General features: G+C 41.8%; 1 protein-coding gene across 4 annotated transcripts in view; it reads left to right on the top strand.

Annotated features, from left to right (window-relative positions):
• The window catches only part of LOC124716918 (serine protease svh-1-like), a 470,384-nt gene that overhangs the window by 128,888 nt on the left and 325,124 nt on the right, over positions 1-16,372 (top strand). For all 4 annotated transcript variants that reach the window (XM_047243502.1, XM_047243517.1, XM_047243493.1 and 1 more), the window contains one exon: positions 13,105-13,564. In XM_047243502.1, coding sequence (XP_047099458.1) covers positions 13,105-13,564 — 460 coding nt within the window. The remainder of the gene's footprint in view (positions 1-13,104; positions 13,565-16,372) is intronic.

The raw sequence follows: 16,372 nt of genomic DNA, 5'->3' as shown, positions 1-16,372 counted from the left end.
GCATGATCAAACAACTTATAGAGGTTATAGTACACAAAGATGGAAGATTTGCAGTTATTAAGTTGGTAGGATAGCAGGGGGTAATGTAAAAGACTTAATAGAGGAGAAATAGGGATGAAAGATATTTAGGAGAACAGTATATGCTCCTTCAGATGTTCATGTATGAGCAGAGAGCAGATAGATCTGACAGCTTGGTGAACAGTGAGGTGTAATCTGTGGTTTGATAGGAGGAGGTGTCACTGCTGTTAGTTTTTTGTGTAGTGTAGGTACTATTGAAGCAAGAGGTGTTGGTGCTTTCATTGAATATGGCAAATAAAATGTAATAAAGGGGGTCATTAGCACACCACTTCTGGCATTTGGGGAGGCACGTCGGCCCCATATTGACTCTGCTTGGGGAATTAACAATGAGGATGTGGTTTTTTAAGGAATTTCCTACATGTGACTAGATGAATACCAAGCTGGTACTCGTATCCCATGTCTGTTACATATCTGAATACATTTTCAAAGCATTATCACACTTTTACATGAGATAATTCAAGAAAAAACAGATGCACTACACATATTTCATTGTGGGGAGGAAGGGACAGCGACAGGAATGCATCTGGCCACTCTGACCATGAACATTGACAGATCCAGATTAACATGCCAACCCTGTGAAAACACAGGACAAGGCTTGGAAGAAGAAGAAGGAGCAGTAGTAATACAGGTAGAGAAGATATGACCTAGTTGGGAGACAGAGTTGCAAGGAGTAGAAAGGTGATGTCAGTCATATTTGTGCCTCAAGTAATGGTACAGTTGAAAGGAAAAGGTAAAGATGAGTTTAGGACATGGCCATAGGAAACTTAAAGTGAGTGCAATGAAAACATTACTGGTCTCCAGTGAAGTCACAGGTAATAGCACTAATATAAGGATGAAAGCAGCAGTCACAAGACATTGACCACCTTACAATAGTCAAGGAGCATCCATCCAAAAGCTTGTGATTATTGTCCATTTGATGTGGTTGGAAGCACAATATAATTTTATTATAATTGTATCAACAGGAGAACATGCATTCGTACATAGCATATAACCTCTCTTGCATGTTTGCTAATGAATTTGAAAATACCACTTACAGGAAATGTACTTGTGGCGTTGATAGTTCGTATCGACCACGAAACTTAATATCTGTGAACTGCAAGTGCTCTGTCGAGCCTCCATCTTAACTTTACTTTAGTTAGTTCTTTGTTATACATCATTCTGTATTGATGCAGTGTCAAGTTTAAATATACACGACCTACGACATATATAGGAATTAAGTTTTCTATATCCCGATTACCGTTCCCGTTCCCATAGTGGTGACCCCCAGTTTGTTTGTGTTTCACGTATTCCGTGCCAGTATTTATGCAACAGGTTATATGCACCACGCAATGACCATACCAAACAATGCCTTGTTCGAAGATGCGGAAGTACAACTCCGCTCACCGAGTTTTGTCGTTTCTTCACTAATGGCATATTCATCATTTATGCACAGTGACCCTTGTTCTCAGCCAGTGCTGTGTTCTAACCTCATTAGTTTTCAATGGTCAACAACTATGCCATTAGAGCGAACAATGAACTCAGGCTTCATGTCACTGGATTATGCCCATCCATCAGTGAAATGTGAACTGAACAATATTTCGAATTGTGTCTCTTCAAATTGACTGTTTCAAGAACAAAATGATCTCCATTCAAACACATGTTTTCAGCCACCCACCGGCATGTTACATCAGTTACTGTCAGGCTGTGTGCAACGCCACCATTACTACAAACCACGCCGGATCTGTTCCGCGCGTGGTGTTCCAGTAGTGTCTAATTTACATGCACAATTCAGTGTTTCGCGTAACATGGATCCCTTACCTCACCTCAGTGGCTCAGCACATGCACTACAGGCATGTTATGCAGCAGATAGTTTCCACGTGAGTGGCGTTCTGCAGCCATTTCGCCTAAGCTTCCCTGCACTGCCCATTTATTTCATTCTTAAGTGACCTGTATTCCTGTACTCATAAATTTCCTTGAAAATTTTTGTACTTCCTTCTTTCGTCGATCGCTTGAGTTATGGTTTCTTCGCAGCTACCTTCTTTGTACCTATGTTTTTCTTCCCATCTTCTGTGATGGCCCTTTTTAGAGATGTAAATTCCTCTTCAACTAAACTGCCTACTCAGCTATCCATTATCGCCGTATCTACAGCGTCAGAAAATTTCAAGTGTATCTCTTCATTTCTTAGCATTTCCGTCCGCCACTTCTTTGCGCATTGATTCTTCCTGAATTAAATTTCGGCCTACTCTTCACCATTACTGAATTGTGATTTGAGTCCATATCTGCTCGTGAGTAGGCCTCACATTCCGATATCTGATTTCGGAATCTTTGCCTCACCACGATGTAATCTAACTGGAATCTTCCTATTCACCGCCCTTTTCCAAGTGCACCTCAACCTGTTATGATTCTTAAACAGAGTATTCGCGGTTAGTAGGTGAAATTTATTGTAGTCCTTTTCCTCTCTCGTTCCTACGTTCTTCATAAGCCTCTCTTCTACTCATTCCCCAACAACCACGTTCCAATCCCCAATGACTTGCAGGGGTCACCTTTTTCGGTCACTCAACCGCCTGCCGCTCCCTCAGCACCACCTGTGTCTGTCGCAGCGGTCTCTTGCCCTGTCCCGGAAGCGAGTCATTTCCATCCAGCACTCATCACTCATGGTCCAGTTTCCAGGCTCCCCTCATGTGCCGTCCATCCGCTCATTTCCACGGTACCATCCATGCCTGCTGTGGCATGTTTTCATGACACACAGTCAACTATGTCAGCTGCTGCTACTATGGATTCGCTCGCCTGGTTTAAATCTGGGCCTACTGCGCCGGCCTCTGACTTAATCTCAGTTCAGCTGCTACCCCAGGAGACACTGAAGCCATTGTCGTCACCCCCTCCTGGCTGCCTGCCGAAGCTACTGCCCTTATACGAGGACAAACCAGCATCTTGGTTCATGCTCATCGAGCATCTGTTTGAGTTACATCATGTGTCTGACGACAACTCAAAGTTTCTCTGCCTTGTCACACACCTCCACAACCACTCGGATTTCATTTGTGACCTGCTCCTTTCGCCGCCACCTGCACCAAAATACGAGTTTGCAAAGAAGACTATAATGGAACGACTTGCATGCTCGCCACAAGAGTTAATAATCAAGATTCTCTAAGAGGAGCTCCTGGGGGAACGCACCCCCTTACAACTCTGGGGTCACCTTCAATTGCTTGTGAATGAGCATACCATGCCTGATGCCACACTACGGGCTGTGTGGTCTGCCAAACTACCTACCAATCTACAGATCCGTCTGTTACCACACTCATTCGAGTCCATTGGCTCCTGCCTACGCATCTCTGACCAGTTGTATTTGCTGCTGCAGCAACATCAGCCAGTTCATTCCACACCATTTGTTGACATAGCTGCCCCTGCATACCGACCTTCGCCCAGCAGAGGCAAGGCTCGCTCCACTGTCACCTTGTCTACTTCTCCTGGCAGTGTTGGCTCACTTTCTCCGCTGTCTGAACACTCCAGGATCACCCACGCACCTTACGTACCGATCTATTTACCAGAACAAATCAACAAGGACAAGCTGCCCCCGCTGTTGCAGTCTCCACCTTCACCTCACCCTGCTCACCCTTTCTGCAGGTACCACAAAGTATTCAGCGATGATGTTTGCAGGTTGCCATGCCAACACCCAAATGCTGACTGCAGGAACTAAGAGACACCGGGTCCTGTGGGGAACCTAACAGGTGCCCTCTTACATTACACTCCATCCACTCATCTGCCCAGCCGAGTGGTTGTCTCTATGTGACTGACATTGCATCAGCTCTAGCTTTTCTGGTCGACACTGGTGCTGACGTGTTGATCATACCTACTTCGATGGCTCCACCTGCTTCTTCACAGGCGAAGTCACTTCTACGAGCTGTCCACGCGTTGACGTTACCTACCTCACTCTCAGTAAAGGTTATGGTAACCCCATCTCCTTCTCTACGTTTTCTGTGGACATGCTATATTGCCAACAACGACGAACTGATCCTCAGCATGGATTTTTTGTCTCATTGTGAACTATCTCCGAACGTCATACAGGGTTCAGTGCTCCACCATCCTACGAACACTCACATACTGTGCACCCACACCTATGTTGATCGCTGTGTTTCCACTGCAACATACGATATCATACATGACTGCTCCGCCCTCATGGGCAACATTGTGACCTGTGTTACCGACCTACTGTCAGAATACAACTTGGCAACGCAACTCCGCCAGGACAATGAGAAGCTGAAACAACACATCACATCCACTTACAGCAAGCTCATCATGGCTCGTACCTCACTTCTGCAACTGCAGTCCACTGCACCGCCACGTAAACATGATTGCTCAGCTGAGCCTTGCTTGAACTCTCACCAGGCTAGTCCACAAACTTTACTTGCGTGTGACGTTCCAACCCCTCTGTCGCACTCTCCTCATCCAGAGCTGTGTGTTTCAAACATTGCTGCTAATGACAGTCGCGCATGTGTTTTGACCATGCCCATCTCCCAGATAGCTACCGTGCGTGTTGATAAACATTCCCCCTCTCTCACTCACTGGCCACATGACCCAGTGGCCATTGTGGCCCCACGTGCGACTCCAGCGCTGCTCTCCCCCCGCGCCAGTTGTTCAGTGCAAGGTTAACAGCGGACAGTCGCGGCCAGTTCACCTTCACTCGGTGTTGCGCGCACACCCACTCCCTCCACACAAGCGCACGCCGAGCCCCCATAAGAGACATGTGAATTTCATGATACCTTTCCCCACTCGCGCTAACGGCTACACCTTGTCGTGCCCTACTCGTCCAAAGACTTGGCGCCAGGATGTTAACCAATCTCATGTCCAGTTCTCAGTTTCTTCCATCACAGATGGAACAACACACAAGATAGTTACCACTGCTAGCCCTCCCGTTAGGAAAAAGTTTCAACACCTCAACACTATCAAGTTGCGCGCGGCGTGGCAGCAGATTAATGAACTTTAGGTGGCAGGTGTTCTGCAACCTTCAGACAGCAACTGGTCTTCACCAATCCACCTCATCACCAAACATGATGGATCTTTTCGAATGTGCGGCTATTACAGATGCTTAAATGCTCTTACCATCATGGATAATTATCCAATGCTGAATATCAATGACTTCACTCATATGTCATCGGGTGCCACAATTTTCAGTGTTATTGACTGTAAGTGTGCCTACCATCAGATTCCTGTTGTGCCGGAAGACATGTTGTGCCACTCGGTTTATTCCAATACCACTTCATGCCGTTCAGCCAAAAGAATGCTGTGCACATGTTGCAACGTTTCATTGACTCTAGCTTGTGACAGTTCGAGTTTTGCTTTGCTTATCTGGATGACATTCTCGTTTTCAGCTGCTCAGCGGAGGAACATGAAAATCATCTATCTATGGTCCTCCAGACCTTGAACTCCAATGGTGTTGTGGTCAACAAAGACAAGTTTCAGTTGCGCCAGGCATCAGTCTCCTTCCTAGGTTACACCGTCTCTGCTGATGGAATACAGCCTCCCAAATCTTGTGTGCAGGCTGTCACGTCTCTGCCACCCCCAGCTACTTACAAAGAACTATGCCATTTCCTCAGCACCATCAATTACTATCATCACTATCTGCCTTCTGCTACCGCTGTTCAGGCACCCATGATGGACGCGCTTTATCAGGCAGACAAACTTCCGGTATCAAACCCATCTCTTGGACTGCTCCAATGCTAGAGGCCTTCAAGGCTCTGAAGACTTCATTAGCTCATGCTGCAACACTTGCCCACCCCCATCCCTTGGCCAAGTTATTCATCACTAAGGACGCCAGCGACATTGTGGTGGGGGCAGTGTTGCAACAACACAAGGGTGACACGGTTTCTCCCCTTCATTTCTTCTCCAAGGAACTATCTATGGCTCAGAGAAAATATTCTGCATTCGATAGAGAGCTCCTTGCTGTTTACGAGGCAATCAAACATTCCCGCCTCCGCGTCGAGGGACGTTCGTTTTTCGTTCTCACCTATCACAAACCACTGGCAGAAGCATTCTGCAACTCACCTGAGGATCCACCCCCTTGATGTTACTGCCACTTTTACCTGGTTTCTCAATTCACAATGGATGTTCATTACATCAAGGGTCCAGATAATGTCACCGCGGATTTCTTCTCACGGGTGAGTGCTGTTTCCCGCACCGTTGATCTTTCCAATCTGGCCTCCCTCCAAGCTTTTAACGAAGATTCTCAAGCTCTTCTATGAGACCCACAAATATCACTTGTTTTCACAAAGGCTAAATTTCCTGGCATTCCTGACGAGGTGTGGTGTGATTCTTCGACCAGCATCCTATGCCCAGGCTGCGTAGACAGGTTTTTGACGCCCTCCATAACTTAGCCCACCCAGGCGTTTAAGCCACCACACATCTCGTGTCAGAACATTTTGTTTGGAAGAATATCAAATGGGACTGTCAGACATGGGCACACAGCTGAATCGCTTGCCGGCACAACAAGATCAGCCGCCACACCTCCCCGCCTTTGGGCAAGTTCGACATTCCCACAGGATAATTCTGTCATGTACACATTGATCTGAGCAGGCCTCTTCCTCCTTTGGGGGGCCATAGGTATATCTTATCAACTATTGACTGTTTGTCTCACTGGGTCGAGGCTGTCCCTCTCCCTAACATTACTGCTGAGATGGTAGCCAAGGCTTTCATTGGGTCGTGGGTCGCTCATTTCAGGTGCCCGACCGCTATCACCACCAATCATGGTCGACAGTTCGAATCCTCCCTTTTCACCATCCTCTGCAATATCTGTGGTATTAAAAAAAATCACACTACCACCTATCACCCACAAAGCAATGGGTTGGTGGAGAGATGCCACCGCACCCTCAAGCTCTACCTGACAATGTAGTCCAGGTCACTATTTTAAGCAAATATTCTCAGGGAGAAATAGTGTTTGTGTCACATTTTCTGTTGATCTAAAATGACCTCTCTTTTGATTTCAAGTGACTGCTGTTTCTCTTCAAAATTTGCATCAGTTTCATGATAGATATATTACAGGGATACAAGCCACTCACTTTTGTATGAGTTGACTTGTAGCAGGAGTGTTTTTCCTGTTGCTGATTTTATGTTGCACACTCATGTGCTAGCTCATAATGCAGTCTGATTGTCACAGTGCCAACTTCTGAGATGGTAAAGAATATTGTTTACAAAGAATTAATGTAGAAAGCTTAACATAGAAGCAATGCACACCTCTGTACATTTGTACCACAAATTTTTTGCTGTGGCTGCTAACACATCCAATGTAGTCTCATGTAACCAACTTAACCTAAGCTAACTAATATTTTAATTACCCTGAAGCTATACATATCTCTGCCCATTAACCATTTTATCATAATCATTGTTTTGCAGCTGTGTACACTTCTGCTGGCTGTTGTCACTAAACAGCTTAAAAAATTCATGAATATTACGTTAATATGGCTTGTCTAACTACCAGAGACAATTTTGTAATTTCTGGACTTACTTTTCATATATGATTGTACAAAAATCCGTATTTCTTTTCTATGTGTCAATTCATGTTATTCAAGCAAGTAATTCCCAAGAATATATTTATAAAAAGAATCCACCATAACTGGGTAAGGGTGTCAAGCTGTAGTCATAGCTGTAGGAGAATAAGTCATATCAAGACCAAATTTTCAGCAGCATTGAATACAAAAAGCATCACAGTAATTGTAAATGTAGAAAAGTTTCATTTGTTGGCAGTTGAGGTAAATAGAGAAATTTTTAATCTGTAAATATTGGTGCATGTACATTTTATGCACACATTAGTTTCCAGTTCATATTTCTGTTACCATATTCCCTTCTTCATTATTCTCTGTCCAGTCTCATTAATGTAACCACCTACCAAAAGCCTGACTAGCCATCTTTTGCAGTGTGGACATGCAGGAAAAGAGTCAGTGAGGTTCTAAAGGGACTGACAGACATGTGAAGCCATCCTGACACCAGTGCCATGGCCAGCTGGACTAAGTTGCTTGATTGAAGATCCATGGCATGAACAGCACAGTAAGTGTGGCCCCACAGATTCTCAGTTGGGTCTAAACCCGGTGAGTTTGATTGGCCAGGGAAAATAGTAAACCCATCCTGCTGATCTTCAAAACTATGCACGTGCATGTACACATCCATGTGCACCCCTCAGTGGAGATCAAATTGATTTATTGGCGTCTTTGTCACTGATGAACAGCAGTCAACATGGTTACATGAACCAGGGGCCTGCTGCAGATGTCCATTTGCAGCAGTGTTCCCTGCATAGTCTTGAGGAGACACTGCTGGTAGCACCTTGGTTCATCTGAGTGGTCAGTTGCTCAACAGCGTGACATCTATTCGCCCATATGTGTCTCCACAGCCATCATTCACCCCTTCCATTTATGGCCCATGGTGCACCACAACTACCTCGGTGCCAGTTTTGGATAGCACCATTTTGCCATACTCAGTATACTTTAACCATTGTGGCACATAAACAGTTTAAAAAACTCAGCCATTTTAGAAATTCTTCCTCCCTTGATCTGAAAGTCAACAATCTGATCATGCCCTTTTGGACATTGGATAAATCACTCAATTTCCACATTACAGTAACAACTGCACTGTTTTTGCCCCCTCTCCCCAACCCACTTTATATACCTTCTACTGCTAGTGCTATACCACCTGCCATTAATCATTGATGATGAACATAGTTGGTGAATGGATAACATATTTTAAGGGATGCCTTTTTTTATCTAATCTGATTACCATATTTACTCGAATCTAAGTCGCACTCGAGTCTAAGCTGCACCTGAAAAATGAGACTTGAAATCAAGGGGGAAAAAAAATCCCGAATCTAAGCTGCACCTGAAATTTGAGACTCGAAATTCAAGGGGGGAGAAAAGTTTTACACCGCACCTCCAAATCCATTGTAATATGAGACACAATTTAGGTCGACTGAATGACAATACAGCTACAGTAGTTTGGTTCGAGTCGTAAGCTTAGCAGTTAAGCTTTACCAGGTAGCCATTGCTATGCGTCAGGTGCTCCGTTCGTATTTATACGGGTACCCTTCCTTTTTCGCATACTTCGTCTGGTTTGAATTGATTGCTTATTTTTCTTTGATCTGATAAGTGCCGTTCTCTTTGTTATAGGTGTTTACGTCACAAAAAGCTGAAAATGCACTATTGTACTGTGTTATTTATGCATTTTTTTGTTGCATTCTGATAATTTGTGTTTATGTCCTGTCGATGCTCACGGCATAGCTTGCTTTTGTGCGCGCTACCACCGCTTACAATAAAAAAAGAGAGGAATTGTCTCATTAGCGAAACAATGGCAAGAGACTGCTATTTGATGTTACTTACACTGCTGCTTTCTTTGATAATGATAAACGAGAACCAAATAATAGACTGCGTATGATAGAAGATGTGAATGAGAGTTTAGCGAAAATTTTTCTCCGTTTGAAAATCTTTGCAGACGTCTCTTTAGTACATTACATTCTGCATAGAAATTAGTGTCATCTTAGATTTAAAAATCTAGTCAGTTGCCGTGCTTCATTTCTGACTGTCATAAGACTGACATAAGAATAATACGAATATAAACATGACATGATATGTATATTCTTTCGCATTTGCTGTTGTCTCACTCTAGTTTCGTAGTTTATTAGGCAGACAGGATTTAAATGAGATAGCAGCAAACACGAAAGAATACATGGAAAAATGTTTACATTCATATTATTCTTATGGTGAAGAGAATACTGCATGTGATTCACAATTCATATAAGTTCCTATTAGCAACCATCACTTGTCAGAGGTAGGAAAAAATTCAGAACATAGAGTTGGCCATATTGTCAAACATCCCAGTCTAGCCAGTCTCGGGGCATAGAAAAAAGCTCGTCTTCCACCTTTTCTTAAATTTATTTACTGATGCAGAGGTATTGGCGCCAGTATTTATCTTTGTGCCTGCAAAGCATGCCTGTGTAGTGCTACATATATTAGACGGCAGAAGTTCGTTGTGGTGGCACCTACCAACATTTTTGAGAACTTCCGCTTACTTAGCTCTTGATTCTAAGCCTCAGGAGGTATTTTGGATTACAAAAACAGGAAAAAAAGTATGGCTTGGATTCAGGTAATTCCGGTAATTGACATTGAAAAAGTTGAGAAACATTATACCTAAACTTATGGGATGTTTCTCTGCTATACCGAATGAGTTTTGCTTTAATACACATACTGCATCCTTATATTTTGTAATTTATGTTGTTTTGTCAATTTTATAGTACTTCCCTTTTCAAGTTTCTGCAGACATTGAATATAGTTTTTCATATGTTTCAACTTAGTGGTACATGTCATATCTTATTGGGAAGAATATTAAATTACTAGCTCATTCTGACCCTCTCCTTGCTTTGAACAATAATAACATTGACTATAGAATGTTGCTTGCAAGCCTCACTTTCTCCACAGTGAACTGCTTTGACCCAGTGCTTTTCAACTCTTTAAAAGCTGATCAAAGAGAAGATAGTTATAACTTTGATCTTGTTTTGAACTTGAATATTGTAATAATTTATATTACTTACCTTGTTTCATAATGTCCTTAATGGCTTCTGCTTGATCTAGGCACAATGTCTTGGAGTATGCATTATTCTGTGTGGGGTGAAAGGACATTAGGTTCATTTTATCATCTCTACAACTACTAATGAAAACTCATAGGTTTTTAAGGGCACTCAGTCATGGGAGTATTTCCAATGATTGGCCATACTAACGTTGGTATACATTTCTCGAAAACTATTTGTTCAAGCCAAACCAAATTTTAAACATGCGTACATTGACATGTATTCTTCAAAATGTTACAATATTATGAAAAGGATAGTTGCTACTCACCTTATAGCTGAGATGCTGAGTTGCAGATAGGCACAACAGAAAGACTGTCACAAAACAAGTTTTCAGCCAACAAGGCCTTTTTCAAAAATAGATGACAGACACAGACACAGGCACACACACACACACACACACACACACACACACACACCGACTAGCAGCTATCCTTTTCATAATGCTGTTACATTCCATCCTCGATTTTCCTTTGTTTGATTTCTCAAAATGTATTACTTATTATATGACAGTAGCATTGTTATCACACTAGAAATTAACACAAAAGTGTGTGATCTAAAATATTGGCATTTAAAAAAATAGGATTTAAATATTTCACACACTTTTTATTTGATTACCAAAGTTCTAGTACGTTTGTATGAAGTGATATAATTAACTCCTGTACCAAGTTTCTACTTTGAGAGCAAATTGTATCTAAAACTAAAAATCTCATATTTTGGAGAAAATGTATTTAAAGTTTTCGGTATGATCTGTTAAGCCTAAATTCAGAGTTAAAACTCGGTAGGCCTGTAGTTGTCATTGTTGTAGGTTTCTGGCCTCTTTTGTCATTTGCAGGGAACTTTCTTCAGCCTCTCGTACCCTAAGCTAGTCAATTGACAGAACAGTATTCTTCGTGTTCACCCGAGATTCTATGCTCATATCAATGGGAACTTTCAACCTGCTCACAGACTCAGGATTGAATCACAACACTGTGTGCATCTCACCAGTTTTTAGGATTCAGTGGCCCACAAATACTGTTTTAGGCAAATGTTTCAGACACAGCTATGGAAACTTTTGTTGGCACTTTACGTTCTGACCTGTCTAATTTTTGCCATCCCCCTCCCACCTCTGTTACACACAATACACTTAGCTTTTCACTCATATTAGCTCATGCACAATGTTTTAGTAATAATTTCTATCATGCATATTACTCTGTCTTCCTCCTTCAAACTCTCAGGTTTTCAAATCTCATCTGATACAGTCCTCAACAGTCTTTTCTTCTCATCCTGTCTGAGAAGTCTCCCCTGACCTGGGGTTCGGGGTTTCTTTTCTGAACTGTACCCCTTTCCCTAAGGCTCTCCAGTCCTTTTCCTTCACCCCTCTTCCTTCCCCTTCAGCTCTCCTGCCAGAAGAAGGACTTGATGGCTCCACAAGCTTGTAAAAGTTAAACACTTTTTTGTGTGTGTTCCCCTGCTGCTTCTTCGTGAGTAGATTTTTTATCAATCCAGTTACATGAAATTCTGTGTATGATTACCTATAACCAATTTATCTATGTTATTCAAAGTGTTATACACTCACAAAAACAATGAAGTTGTCAGTTGCTACTGACTAGTTCGTATCACAAATTTATGAGATATATCAAGATATTCACTAAATAAGAATAGTGTGTCACTTATCAGTTCCATTACATCATGTGGAGACTTCACAGTGATAGTGGTTTTGCATTACATTCGACCATCATGCCCATTTCAAGTACAACATTAGTTAAACTCACTATGTTCATCTGAAAGGAATCAGAAATTGTTGATTAAGTTATACTACAAAGATGCACAATTATTTATGAGCTGTTGAATGTTCCTGGCCCACTTCTTTGAAAGTCATTAGTAATTGCAGTAACTTGTATTTATTTTCATTTTTGACCTTCTGATTTAGATTGTGGTTGACTAGAAGCAAAAGGCCTGTGATCAACTACACAAGTTGCATTATATTCATTTACTTATTGATTCGTTTGTTTGTGTGTCTTACATTATTTCTGTCCTACTGACACCTCCAAGTTTCACTTGAAGATGTATTTTCAGAGCACCACAGTTAAAGAAAAGTGTAAGAGACATGAAAGAAGTTTTCTGTGCTGGCATACACTTGGTAATTAAAAGTATTACAAAATGGTTCATCAACAAATTTTGGTTACTTGAATTGTCAGCTTAGAATGAAATCCTCAACTTTCAAAAATAAAACAAAAATACTTGTATTGCATTATTAGGTAGAAAACCTCATATCTCAACTACTAGTAACCCAATGAGGCATAAAGAAGAATAAAGGAAACCACATATATTGTTAGGTAACCAAGTGAGAAAATGATGCGTAACTTTTCCGAGATATGATGTTTTCATTATAAGCCAATGACGCTACATAAATGTAGCATGTGCGCATGTTAAGAGGTGGCACATTATATGCTTTTTTTTTTCTTTTTTAGGACTCTCAGATACCAGATGGAGCAGTACAGATCATACCAGCAGAGGAAATTTATTTACTCGTGTAACTAGTGCTCTGGGATATACCTCTCATGTTTCCACTACACCATTACCAACTTTAGGGCAGAGGACATTTCCAACTGTATCTACATTCACTAAGTCTCCAGAACCAGTTTCACCTGATTATTCAAGTAATAAAATTCCATTTATACATCAGACTGGTTCCTCATCAGTTACCACTACAAAAAATCACAGCAGAGCAACCCCTAATGCTATTCGGAAAGTTATTATAACTTCCGATGTTAGTGGCCAAAAAGTAAGATTAAGAGGAGGCTCTGAACCCTGGGAAGGATATATTGAAGTTCATACAGAAGACACTGGGTGGGGAACAGTGTGTGACAACAAAAATGAATGGACAATAAAAGAAGCAACTGTAGTTTGCAGACAGCTTGGCTATTACAGGTTTGTACAACAGATTTGTAATGAATGTTTCTGATTGAAGCATAGAATCCAATAAATGACATTTTATTTTTAGATTCATTAATTTTAATGGTTTGGTATTAAAGCAGCAATAAATACTTCCTCTAACCATGATGGTGAAATAATAACAGTGAAACATTATGCGCCGGCTGGAGTGGCCAAGCGGTTCTAGGCGCTTCAGTCTGGAACCGCGCAACCGCTATGGTCGTAGGTTCGAATCCTGCCTCGGGCATGGATGTGTGTGATGTCCTTAGGTTAGTTAGGTTTAAGTAGTTCTAAGTTGTAGGGGACTGATGACCTCAGATGTTAAGTCCCATAGTGCTCAGAGCCATTTGAACCATTTTTGAAACATTATGCAACTCATATTTTGGAGAAAAATTATGGGAGTCACTGAAGGGTTATCGTGCTGAAGGACTAAGCTCTAGTTTTGGATAAATTGTATTTTCTACTTTGTTTGGTGGCATGTGGATAGGGCTTTTACGTACTAAAGGGCTATCTCCAATTACGGCTCATGTAGGTGCTGCAAAGGCCGGTAAATTGCATGAGAAGTAACTCCTATTACTTGTTCATGCTAAATGATGTAATTGCATAATATATTACATGAGTTGGCTATAGAAATTGGACATAGAAATTATACACTTCTGCTTGCTCCTGCCATTTTTTAACCTTCCTCTTGCATTGGTGGTGGTGCCTACTGGTCAATAGAACACAAGTTGCAGCATTAGAAAATTCCAGCAAAATGCAGGAAGATCTGCAGCAGGTAGGCACTGGGTGCAGGGAGTGGCAACTGACCCTTAACATAGACAAATGTAATGTATTGCAAATACGTAGAAAGAAGGATCCTTTATTGTATGATTATATGATAGCAGAACAAACACTGGTAGCAGTTACATCTGTAAAATATCTGGGAGTATGCGTACGGAATGATTTGAAGTGGAATGATCATATAAAATTAATTGTTGCTAAGGCGGGTGCCAGGTTGAAATTCATTGGGAGAGTCCTTAGAAAATGTAGTCCATCAACAAAGGAGGTGGCTTACAAAACACTCGTTCGACCTATACTTGAGTATTGCTCATCAGTGTGGGATCTGTACCAGGTTGGGTTCACAGAGGAGATAGAGAAGATCAGAAGGGTTATTTGATTAGCTTGATAGTGTTATGGAGATGTTTAGCAAACTCAAGTGACAGACTCTGCAAGTGAGGCGCTGTGCATCGCGGTGTAGCTTGCTGTCCAGGTTTCGAGGGAGTGCGTTTCTGGATGATGTATTGAATATATTGCTTCCCTCTACTTATACCTCCCAAGGAGGTCACGAATGTAAAATTAGAAAGATTCGAGCACGCACGGAGGCTTTCCATCAGTCGTTCTTCCCACGAACCATACGTGACTGGAACAGGAAAGGGAGGTAATGACAGTGGCACGTAAAGTGCCTTCCACCACACACTGTTGGGTGGCTTGCGGAGTATAAATGTAGATGTAGATGTAGATGAAGTATTTAGTTTCTGGCCCCAGCCTTTTGGCTTGTGACAATGACCTTGCAATTGTTGAAAAAAAAAAAAAAAGAGCAAAGGGAGTAAGCATTTCATTCTTATCAGTGTAATGAACACCGTAACAACAGCAGGCAATAAGCAACCATCAAATAGCTCAGATGAAAGGCAGTTATTTAATGGACTTTCATCAAGAAGCTGAATTGAGTTGATGACAGTAAGGTCATTGGTGTCATTATATTAGGGAAGGATGGGGAAGGAAGTCGGCCATGTCCTTTCGAAAGAACCATCCTGGAATTTGCCTGAAGGGATTTAGGCGAACCACAGAAAACCTAAATCAGGATGGCTGGATGTGGGAATGAACCGCCGTCCTCCTGAATGTGAGTCCAGTGTGCTAACCACCACGCCACCTGGCTTGGTAAAGTTGCTGATATGATCATTAACACAACTAAGGTTAATATCATTTCTGCCTCATAGATTAAAATCATCATGCCTGGGGTAGTTGAAGAAAAGGACATTTGTCTGAAACAGAGGGATTGGAAATGAAAAGTGTGTTGAAAAAAGGATGGCAAAGTGAAAATTTCAAAATAATTGCATTCAGTGAGGTCCTTGCACAAAAGGATTGTCTTCAGAAAAGAAAAGAAACCTCAGAAGTATAATAGAATACCTACCTGAATTGTACAAACATTTTTACAGTAACTGTGTGAAGACTGAACAGTAAAATGATTACTAGAGATGTGTTACAAAACTTGATTGGTTGACTCATACCATTTAGCACTTCAGCACAAATTTGTTTAAAACAGGCAATGTTTATTTGTTATTTTTGGCTCATACCAAGTGATAACTTACTTTTCTAAAGTCAATGAGCAAGTGTTAATGTGTAATTAGTGTACACTTACATTCTTGGTTCTTACATAAAGTTTCAAATGGTTCAAATGGCTCTAAGCACTATGGGACTCAACATTTGAGGTCATCAGTCCTCTAGACTTAGAACTACTTAAACCTAACTAACCCAAGGACATCACACACATCCATTCCTGAGGCAGGATTCGAACCTGCGACCGTAGCAGCAGCGCATTTCCAGACTCTAGCACCTAGAACTGCTCAGCCACAGTGGCCAGCTACATAAAGTGTCTCCTCAATAATGGTTCTACTACATGCTTCTGTGCTGCTCATGACACCTTTTCTGCCACTGATCTCACGGCCTCCTCCCCTGCTCTTGCAGCTGCACTACACTGGTCACCCCATGATCACCTTTGTGACAGTGACCACTTTCCAGTGATTTTATCATTCTCTTGACGCCACC

This window comes from Schistocerca piceifrons, chromosome 1 (assembly GCF_021461385.2).
Source record: "Schistocerca piceifrons isolate TAMUIC-IGC-003096 chromosome 1, iqSchPice1.1, whole genome shotgun sequence".
Taxonomy (NCBI): domain Eukaryota; kingdom Metazoa; phylum Arthropoda; class Insecta; order Orthoptera; family Acrididae; genus Schistocerca; species Schistocerca piceifrons.
Note: the sequence above shows the minus strand (reverse complement) of the source record. Positions and strands in the feature narration are given on the sequence as shown.